The following is an 11,184-nucleotide window of genomic DNA, read 5'->3' as shown; positions in this document are numbered from 1 at the left end:
AGAGCTTGCAGTGAGCTGAGATCCGGCCACTGCACTCCAGCCCGGGCGACAGAGCGAGACTGTCTCAAAAAAATAAAATAAAATAAAATAAAATACAGTGTAAAATACCTCTTAATTAAACACAACGTCATAGATGGAGATTGAAAACATGCTGCTGTTTGTTGTTGCTATTGTCTTAACAGCTGATACAGGTGTTCTGATGATGTTACTGTGCTGCTTAGTTACTCTGAATGTATTTTTCACTGTATTAATGTGTCTTTTTTTAAACTGTTAAGTAATTATGTGTAAAGAAGTGTAAGAGAATAATTGCTTATTGGTAGCATAGAAATTCAGAGTGAGGAATGACAGTGTTGCCAAACCAGACTATCCAATGGGTGGCTGACAAAGTGACACCTTTGTTTTCTGATGGTTCAATGTACACAAACTTTGTTTCATGCACAAACTTATAAAAAATATTGTTATCTTTAGGCTACGTGTATAAGCTATATATAAAACATAAATGAGGCTGAGCACGGTGGCTCACACCTGTAATCCCAGCACTTTGGGAGGCCGAGGCGGGTGGATCATATGAGGCCAGGAGTTTAAGACCAGCCTGGCCAACATGGTGAAACCCTCTCTCTACTAAAAATACAAAAAATTAGCCAGGCATGTGGTGCACGCCTGTAATCCCAGCTACTCCGGAGGCTGAGGCAGGAGAATGGCTTCAAACCAGGAGGCAGAAGTTACAGTGAGCTGAGATCATACCACTGCACTCCAGCTTGGGTGAGAGTGAGACTCTGTCTTAAAAGCAAAAACAAACGTAAATGAATTATGTGGATCCCATCCCCAAGATAACTCATTATGTATATGCAAATATTCCAAAATCCAACAAAAAACATCTTCTATTACTTCTGGTCCCAAGCATTTTGGATAATGGATACTCAACCTGTAATTTATATGAACTCAATGCAAAATGTAGTCAATTAAAGGACAATAAGCTCACAATTAATGAATGAAGCAGTGTATCTCACAATCAAGTAACTGTTAAAATAATCTCACAGTTAATGTTAAGTCAATATAGTATTACCAACATCTCCTGGTCAAAAAGACTGACAATATAATTTAACGAAACAATGTTTACGAAGGTAATTTGCAAAGTATAAAATGCTAAGCAAATATAGACTGTACCTCATTAATCAAGTTCAGGCATTCAGAAAATGTGTTGTTTACTTTTCCAGTAAATAATCTTTGTTCATCTTCTTCTGCCATGGTAGTCCAAAAAGACCCAACTGGTTTTTCATTTTGTCCTTCAGGCTCATGCTGAGTAACTACTGAGTTAGGGGGCCTTTTCAGCACTCTTCCTTTGCCAGCTTTCCACTCACTCAGACGAGCTCTACAGTTAGAAGCAGATATAAACATTACTTTGAAACCGCTGTCAGAACTCTGTCAAATAGAGAAAAAGTTAAAAAAAAAAAAAAAAAGCATTATTTTTAAGTAATCTTATTCTAGTGGCATATATATAGTTCACAAGTTTGATGAAATATTAAACATATCAAGGTCAATTATGTTCAATGATTCCATGAATGCATTTTTTGATTTGAGATTATAAAGTATTTCCCAATTATTATTAACACATTTACCTTAGATTTTAAAAAAGCAACCTTAGAAAACATACTCAAACACAAAAACTTTTAGGTCATATTGTTCCACAATATAAATTTGCCTGCATATGACAGAAGAGAAACCATGAAAGAAAATTCTAATGCAGTCAAGGAAATTATAAGCCAAATCTACAAACAGTACTTGATTGAAAACTAAGGTAATAAAGAAAATTACATCTACTTACTTTCTCTCTTCTGAGGTTTCTTTGGGCTGAGCTGATCTACTATCAACAGTTGCTTTTCCTGTAGTATGTCTTCGTTGGTCAACAGGCTTTGACTTTTCCATCAGTTTATCATTAGACAGTGAAGCAGGCCTGGTTACAACTTCAGATGCTATGCATCTTGATAGTGTCTTATTTCTTATATTTTGAGAAGAACTGGTTTTGACACTAGATAAAGCTGTTTTTGATTGTAATAGTTCTTTTTCACGAGGCCCTTTCCGGATTGTAACATTGGCAGAGGTTCTACTGATGCCTTGTTTCACAGTGTCCTGGGCATTACTGTGATGACTTCTAATAGGAGGTCGCACAAGTTGTGTGTTCTGAGATGTAGTGCTCACAAATTTAGTAGTGGCCGCCATATTGGAGGATCTATTACTTTTCACTGTTACACTGCTGGTGTTTACAGGCTGAGGCTTTGTGGCTTTAGGGATAGTGGCTGAAAGTTTCTTTGTTGCTGCAGAACTCTCATCTTTGACTTGTAAAGGTTTTCTAAATGAATTAATCTTAGACTGAACAATCTGGCCACGATAAGATCCAAGCACAGGTTTCTTGGGTATGTTAGCATCTTGCTTTAGTTTTTCTGTAGTCATTTGTTTCTTTTTACTATTGTTTTTAAGGTGAAATGCCTGACTTAATGTCATATGTTGACTTTGGGGATCATCTTCAGTTAGTAACAAATGCAGAGTCTGATTATTATCCTTAGATTTATGTGTGTCAATTACTACAGTTGAATTGGTTAGTTCATTTGAAGGTTTTAAAGGAATGCAGTTTTTCTCCACTATTGTATTATTTTTGCTCTCTGCAGGTCTCTTCATATTTTCTTTATCAGCCTAAAAGAATTATTTAAGAAAAGTGTTTAGGAAAGGCAAAACGGAAAAGGGGACAGTTTAGGAGTGCTATGTCCACATCTTACCATTTTTGTTTTAAGTTTCAGCACTTTAGTCCCTTCTTGAACTTGGTCCTCAGATGTCACAACTCTCCGACCTCTACTACTTAAAAACAAACAAAATGATTAATCTATCAATCCTGTACCAAGGAGGCTTCCTGTTGAGGAGGAAGAAGAGGGCAATGTTAACAATTAACTGACTTACTAATTTTAAATTTAATGAAGACCTGAGTTGAAATTTGTCCTAAGCCAATTTTTTTTTTTTTTTTGGGATAGAGTCTTGCCCTGTCACCCAGGCTGGAGAGCAGTGGCATGATCTTGGCTCACTGCAACCTCTCTGCCTCCCGGGTTTCAAGCGGGTTTCCTGCCTCAGCCTCCCGAGTAGCTGGGATTACAGGCACATGCCACCTTACCCAGCTAATTTTTATATTTTTAATAGATACAGGATTTCACCATGTTGGCCAGGCTGGTCTTGAACTCCTGACCTGAGGTGATCTGCCTACCGTGGCCTCCCAAAGTGTTGTGACTACAAGTGTGAGCCATCACGCCCCACCCTAAGCAAAACTTTTAATTATTTTTAATAGTGCAAACAGGCCGGGTGCAGTGGCTCAAGCCTGTAATCCCAGCACTCGGGAGGCCGAGGCGGGCAGATTATGAGGTCAGGAGATCGAGAACATCCTGGCTAACACAGTGAAACCCTGTCTCTACTAAAAATACAAAAAATTAGCCAGACGTGGTGGCGGGGGCCTGTAGTCATAGTTACTACGGAGGCTGAGGCAGGAGAATGGCGTGAACCTCGGAGATGGAGTTCACAGTAAGCTGAGATTGCGCTCTGGGTGACAGAGCAAGACTCCGTCTCAAAAAAAAAAAAAAATGGTGTAAACAAATGGCTGAGGAATTTAAAGATAGTTTCTAAAAGTCCTAACACTTTCTGTCCACAGAATTTGTAAATACTTACTAATCTTATTTCAAATCATTCTCAAGTCATTCAAACAAGTCTTCAAATAACCTTTAGTAATACCTCCTTGGGTTAGTTTTAAGTACTTAGTAACAGACGTACTACATTGAAAAAACTTTTATAAAAAAGAGCCCTCCCAAAAGTGATTCAAAAATTACCATATGCCATTCACAGCTTAATTTATATTAGGATACATTAAGAATATGGACTGCTGGTTGTGGTGGCTCATGCCCATAATAGCAGCACGTTGGGAGGCTGAGGTGGGGGGATTACTTGACCTCAGGAGTTCGAGAGAGCAGCCTGGGCAACACGGCAAAACCCCATCTCTACAAAAAATAAAAAATTAGTTGGGTGTGGTGGTGGATACCTGTAGTCCCAGCTACTTGGGAGGCTAGGGAGGGAGGATTGCTTGAGCCTGGGAGTTGAGGCAGTGAGCCAAGATCCCATCCCTGCACTCAAGGCTGGGTGACAGAGTGAGATCATTTCTCAAAAAAAGAATCTTGGTTTCTAGGCAGCATTGCAAAGAAAACTCTCCTCAAGAAACTGACCTAACTTATTTTTATAGCTATAAACTGGCCAAGGCAGACTGTGAGCATCTCTTAGCAGGTGACTGTCTCTACCAAAATCACAAAAATTGGCCACGCATGGTGGCAAATGCTTGTAATCCCAGCTACCCTGGAGGCTGAGGCAGGAGAATCACTTGAACCCAGAAGGCAGAGGTTGCAGTGAGCTGAGATCGCACCACCGCACTATAGCCTAGGCAATACAACGAGGCTCCATCTCAAAAAAAACAAAAAAAAGTATATTTTACATTTGACATAATTTAGTAGTTAATAAATTTTTTTACATTGCTTTCATACCTATTTGTTCTGTCAGCTTGGAGAATGTACAGAACTTTGACATAACCCGTACTATACATTTTGAACAATGGTGAAGGAAGATCAAAATGTGCCATTTAACAGGGTGTCTTAGTAGCTAACTTCTAGCTAACAAAACAAAACTCAGCATGACAAGAAGAGCCCATCTTACTCACCTGTCTAGTGTGGAGACTTAATCCTATTCTGTCTTCTTATTATAAAACTGCCCTCAGAAGAGTTATCTGAAATGAGTCTTAGGATATCTATACTTTAGAGATTGTAAAATATTGTTTAATTCTGAAAAGCTGCAATACAGGTCGGCTGTCTTATTTAATAATTCACTGCTGAAGTGATTAACACTTAAATCGACATCTGTTTTCTTTTCTTTTCTTTTTTTTTTTTTTTGAGACAAAGTCTCGCTCTTGTCCCCCCGGCTGGAGTGTGATGGCGTGATCTCGGCTCACTGCAACCTCCGCCTCCGGGGTTCAAGCGATTCTCCTGCCTTGGCCCTCCCTAGGATTACAGGCGCCTGACACCACGCCCGGCTAATTTTTGTATTTTTAGTAGAGACGGGGTTTCACCATGTGGGCCAGGCTGGTCTAGAATTCCTGACCTCAAGTGATACACCCGCCTTGGCCTCCCAAAGTGCTGGGATTACAGGCGTGAGCCACTGCATCCGGCTGACATCTGTTTTGTGAAAGGAATAAATGTAGTACTTAAGCCACAAGGAGCGGTTTAGAATTTTCTTTTCTTCCTATTATGTTTAAGAGTATTATAAACTCCTGACCCTGTTGGATTCCCTATTTAAATAAGTGGTTGAGAGTCACTGTCTGAATCCATATTATCTCTACTTATTCACTAGTAATTTCATTCCATCCTAAGGTTTTTAAGTAAATATCATCTGTATACTGATCAATTCCTGAGTTTATGCTTCCAGTCCCAACCCCTCCCCTGAACTTCAGACACACAACTATTTGGCATATTCGCTTGGATGTCTGGTTGGCACCTCAAACATAGTCAAAACAGAACTCCTAATTCCCCAGCTCCTCCTTCGGTCTTCCTATTTCAGTATATGGTTATCACCATTCATTTACTTATTCAAACCAAAAACCTAGGATCACTTTTTTGTCTTAAACAAAGAAGTAAAAGATTTGTGAAGGATAAAATGTTTATTCCAAACTAAAGCAACTTATTAAAGTTAGAAATTGGCCGGGCGCGGTGGCTCAAGCCTGTAATCCTAGCACTTTGGGAGGCCGAGACGGGCGGATCACGAGGTCAGGAGATCGAGACCATCCTGGCTAACACGGTGAAACCCCGTCTCTACTAAAAAATACAAAAAACTAGCTGGGCGAGGTAGCGGGCACCTGTAGTCCCAGCTACTCGGGAGGCTGAGGCAGGAGAATGGTGGGAACCCGGGAGGCGGAGCTTGCAGTGAGCCGAGATGGCGCCAACTGCACTCCAGCCTGGGGGACAGAGCGAGACTCTGCCTCAAAAAAAAAAAAATAAAATAAAATAAAGTTAGAAATTATTTTTAAAATTTTAGAATACCAAACTTACACAAAATTGCAAAAATATAAAACAGGTCAAAGAATATCTATACACTCTTTACCCAGGATCCACCTATTGTTAAAATATTTATCCCATTTGCGTTATCATTTCCACTCTCTGAATATGTGTGTGGGTGGTATATACAATTTTTTACCTGAGACTTTTTTTTTTTTGAGACGGAGTCTCGCTCTGTCACCCAGGCTGGAGTGCAATGGCACGATCTCGGCTCACTGCAACCTCCACCTCCCAGGTTCAAGTGATTCTCTTGCCTCAGCCTCCCGAGTAGCTGAGGATTACAGGCACCCACCACCACGCCCGGCTAATTTTTGTATTTTTAGTAGAGACAGGGTTTCACTGTGTTAGCCAGGCTGGTCTTGACCTCCTGACCTCGTGATGTGCCCACCTCAGCCTCCCAAAGTACTGGGACTACAGGCGTAAGCCACTGCGCCTGGCCTAAGCCTGTAAGGATGTTATTAGTGGTTATCTCTAGAGAGTGAGGGGATCTTCTGCCTTTCTGCTTCATCTACTTTCATGGGTTTTTGTTTTTGCTACAGCTATGTACCATCTAAAATATTTTAACAAAATAATAAAGATATTTCTGTGGAGGGTTGAGACTACAACTAATTATCTCTAAGCATTTGGGAGGGCCACCCAACTCTTCCCTGATGAACTCCCCAACACTGAGTAAAAGCTTTGCTAAATAATAGAAATACGGACCTTTGTTTGGTGTAAACAGTAAGTTGATAATCTAGTCTATGCACATACTTTGTTTTATAATTTTTTTTTCTTAGACTGTGAACTAATTTATGTAGAAAACAATAATCTAGGCCGGGCACGGTGGCTCACTCCTGTAATCACAGCACTTTGGGAGACTGAGGCGGGCGGATCACAAAGTCAGGAGTCCAAGACCAGCCCCGCCAACATAGTGCAACCCTGTCTCTATTAAAAATAAAAAATTAGCAGGGCATGGTGGCGCTTGCCTGTACTCAGTCCCAGCTACTTGGGAGGCTGAGGCAGGAGATTCACTTGAACCCGGGAGATGGAGGTTGCAGTGAGCCAAGATCACACCACTGCACTCCAGTCTGGCAACAGAGCCAGACTCTGTCTCAAAAAAAAAAATTAATAAAACGATGATCTAATGCTGCACCATCCAATAAAGTAACCACTAGCCAAATGTGGCTATTGAGTCTTGAAATGTGGACAGACCAAACTGAAATGTCCTGTAAGTGTAAAATAGATACCAGATTTTAAAGACGTTGCACCAAAAAAAGATGTAAAATATTATGTAAGCACTTTTTAAAAAACCTTTCTAAATATGGCTACTAGAACATTTACAATTACAGATACGGTTTACTTTGCATTTTTATTGGACAGATCTGATACAATTTTACAGAAGTGAAAAGAAATAAACTTGACCTTACCTGGATAACATCTCATTTTCCTGCTTGTATGCAAAAAGCGTTTTTCTTCTCAACAGATGTTCCTTGAGTTTTTGTCTTCTTTGCTCTAGATAACAAAAGGTAAGAGCTACAAGTCAATATTAGTTAAAACATCAATAACGGCTAATAAATCCTGTTGACTAAATCAGGAGTTTACTTCCAAAGCTGGTTCCTCAAGATGACTTGAGGTCACATCTATATAACAGAAAATTCCCCAATTCAGTATTGCCTTTGAGAAATCATCTTGTAAGAGGCTGTTACCATAACAGGTCCCCAAAACCCCTCTGCATAAGAATCACATTCTTTACTGTATGTGAAAAATCTGGAGAACATCATTTTCTACATACAGCTCCTGAAAGCCAACTTTTAAGAAACTAAAGTAGAAGTGAGGCGCTAGACTCCAAAGTTCTAATTTATCAGAACTGGGTTAGGTGAGAATTACTTTCTTCTGCGTTCCAGTGTGTAGAATATGGGAATAACAATATTACTTTTGAAGACCCTATCAACCCTCGCTTTCCATAAAGTTGAAGGAGAAGTTGTGAAATTGGAAATAACACATGATCTTCCGACCCCCAGCCCTGCAGAAATTCGCTATGGACCCGAGAGGCGGAGGCCTCGGCGCAGGCGCAGTCGGCCCGTGAACCCGCGCAGCCCCGTCCCCCGCGGACCCTCGGTCTCCGGCACCGGTCCCGGCCGGACCTCAGCACGTTTCCCCTAGCCTAACGGATTCCTCCTTAGGAGGGCCCATCCCAGCCAGCAGCGACCGCACACTAACACCACGCAGCGGGTCCTGTTTTTATGACCCGTTCTACAAGGCCAAGAATGCGGCGGGACGAGGCCGACGCCGCGTTCAGGGCTCTCACAGAGCCGGGGAGGGGTGAAGCGCGCCAGCGCTGCCCCGAACCCCGACTGCCGGGCCCGCGCCCGCCACCGCGGCTTTCACCTTTGAATGCCGACTGGGTCCTCTGACTCGGGGGCAGCTGCAGGTCCTGGGGCACGGCCGGGGTGCTCATCGTAGCCCCGGGTCGGGGGATGCGTCTCCGTTTTAGCGCCTGGATAGGACTCGCTCAGACCACGGCCGCCGCACACTGCATAAGCCGGCCGCGGCTAAGCCCTCAGACGGCGCGGCTGCCGTCTCCGCCCATTGGTTCCTGCGTGAATTGAATAAGCCAATGGACTTAGAGGGGCGGAGCCTGGACTGCAGTTGCCCAGGCTGATCCGGTGTCTGCCCAGTTCGGTTGGGACTGAGTCTGCAGGTTTCAGGTTTCAAACCTAAACAGCGCTCTTCATCCTGGACGTGCGATGGGGGAGCAGTCGGCCTGCTCAGTCCCTACGACATAGCAGGACTAGATTGACAAACAACCGAGATGGGACACAGTCCGATGTGAGTCCGTCACAGTCCTTGGAGGAAGGCAGACGAGTAAAAGACAAGAAAAGTGTTGATTGGCTGCCCTTCTTATTAAACAAAGGCGCGTTCACTGACGGGGACGTAAACACCGATCTGGCGTACCACGAACATGTGTGTATCTTTCACAAATATTGCTTCATTTTGAGCATCATAACTCTGAGGTGGGACCTTATCACCACTTTTTCCACTGACAGGTGACAGGTTCAGAGGTTGTTTGTCCACGTTTGCACAGCGTGTGAAGGGAAACTGAAATTGGGATCTGCTTTCCATATCTTTATTCTAAGCAATTATCAAATGCAAAAAAGGGAGGAGAGGAGGAGAAACGGAAAAACTGAGGATAAACCTTATCTCCTCCTCAAGGTTATAGATAATTATCCTTTGAAGATAAAATAGCATTTGTTATAGACGTTTTGTGTTTGTGCGGTTAAGTGTGCTGCCATAATCTTTTCGTTTTTCTCATCTAAAAATACCACCTTCATAAAACCCACACAAATACCCAAATCCACATGACAGAACAAAACAAGTCAGGGCTAGAAGGTTTTAAGGGTGGCAGTGGGGAAGTGAGGGCGAGTCTGGACTGCATCTGCATGGTTTCAAGCACTAGGTTTACATTTCTTGCCTGATCACTGCAGTAAGGCTGGATTGGACTCTTTCACCCAGGTTTTAGGTGCTCCGGGGACACAGACGGGAGGATGCGATTTCCAATCCGTTTACCCTTCCCGGGTCTGAGGGCCTCCACAGCTGGCCCTTGGCTGTGGTCAGTTTTTCCCACTTCTGCCTGCTTTTTCTTAAGACATCTTATGGTAGCGTCTTGCTGATGAGGAATTTGGTTTGAGATTTTGTTTTTTACATGATGAAATGTCCCAGTTTTAGTGTAACAGTATCCATCACCATCCTTAAGATATCACTGCTGTTTAAATACTTCTGTCAATATTGTTGATTATTTATTAGTTTCATCAGACAAGTGGAGGTAACCAGGGATTTCTATTAACTGAGAACAAAATAGAGCATTAATAAGTGACTCAAAAACCTCCAAAACATTATGCTAAAAGAAGTAATATATGAAAGGTTACATATGGTATGATTCCATTTATATGAAAGATCTAGAATAGATAAATCCATAGTGAAATAACTCAGAATAGTGGTTGCCAGAGGCTGAGGGTAGGGGCAGACTTGGGAGAGACCACTTAATGGATAAGGAATTCATTACCTTGAAGTAAATGAAATGTTCTGGAATTAGAGGTAGTGGCTGGGCGACATTGTAAATGTATTAATGCCACTGAGTTGTTCACTTTAAAATGGTTAATTTTATGTTATGTGAACCTCAATAATTTTTTATAAGTGGGCATGGTAAAAAAAGAAAGTGACTCAAAGGATACCATGGAGATCTCAGTAGGCTGAGATGGTGAGTAGGAAAACCTGCAAAACTGCTAGGTTTCCCAACATGGCAATTCTCCTCTAATCTCCAGACTCATCCACTCCAATGATGGTCTATTTTTGAGACACTTTTTAATATTACTGCCATACAATTATTGGAGAGAAAGCAGACCCTTTTCTAAAAGATCCAAAACACAAAAAAGCAAAACAAACAAAACAAAACAAAATAAAGACTTCCTTTCAGAACGGTTCTTTGCCAACACAGCTGACCATGAAACTGCAGGCACCTGGAGTATTGATTAATTAGTGTTAGTTGTTCCTCCTGTGGTCATGTGAAGAAAAAGTGCCTGTGAGAGAACAGGGAAGGACAATGTGAAAGGAGGACAATGGGGACACAATGGGGTCACAAAGTCTGGGGAAGAGAGAAGCTGAAGAAAGAGGTAATGGACCACAGTGTTGGGCACTACAGAAGTCTAGCAGGATTGGGACTGAAAGGAACCATCTGATTCAGAAGGTGGGAGGTCCTGGCAAAAACATCCTGGGGATGGCCGGGCGTGGTGGCTCATGCCTGTAATCCCAGCACTTTGGGAGGCCAAGGTGGGTGGATCACCTGAGGTCAGGGGTTCAAGACCAGCTTTGCCAACATGGTGAAACCCCGTCTCTACTAAATATACAAAAATTAGCCGGGCATGGTGGCAGACGCCTGTAATCCCAGCTACTCAGGAGGCTGAGGCAGAGAAATCACTTGAACCCTTGAGGCAGTGGCTAGAGTGAGCCGAGATCACGCCACTGTACTCCAGCCTGGGCGGCAGAGTGAGACTCCGTCTCAAAAAAAAAAAAAAAAAAAAAA

The 11,184-nt window shown here is 42.3% G+C and overlaps 1 protein-coding gene across 2 annotated transcripts in view; it reads right to left on the bottom strand.

Moving 5' to 3' along the window:
- The window catches only part of CKAP2 (cytoskeleton associated protein 2), a 22,586-nt gene extending 13,814 nt beyond the window's left edge, over positions 1-8,772 (bottom strand). Inside the window, exons 1-5 of one of the 2 annotated variants that reach the window (XM_011927437.1) lie at positions 8,493-8,772; positions 7,532-7,616; positions 2,775-2,853; positions 1,826-2,691; positions 1,168-1,372 (exon numbers count right to left, since the gene is read on the bottom strand). In XM_011927437.1, coding sequence (XP_011782827.1) covers positions 1,168-1,372; positions 1,826-2,691; positions 2,775-2,853; positions 7,532-7,616; positions 8,493-8,562 — 1,305 coding nt within the window. In that variant the 5' untranslated portion in view covers positions 8,563-8,772. The remainder of the gene's footprint in view (positions 1-1,167; positions 1,373-1,825; positions 2,692-2,774; positions 2,854-7,531; positions 7,617-8,492) is intronic. The other variant, XM_011927438.1, reaches the window with a different exon arrangement.
- Positions 8,773-11,184: the final 2,412 nt, after the last annotated feature.

This window comes from Colobus angolensis, unplaced genomic scaffold (assembly GCF_000951035.1).
Source record: "Colobus angolensis palliatus isolate OR3802 unplaced genomic scaffold, Cang.pa_1.0 Scaffold712, whole genome shotgun sequence".
NCBI lineage: Eukaryota > Metazoa > Chordata > Mammalia > Primates > Cercopithecidae > Colobus > Colobus angolensis.
The sequence above is the reverse complement of the archived record's forward strand: the minus strand, read 5'-3'. Positions and strand labels throughout refer to the sequence as shown.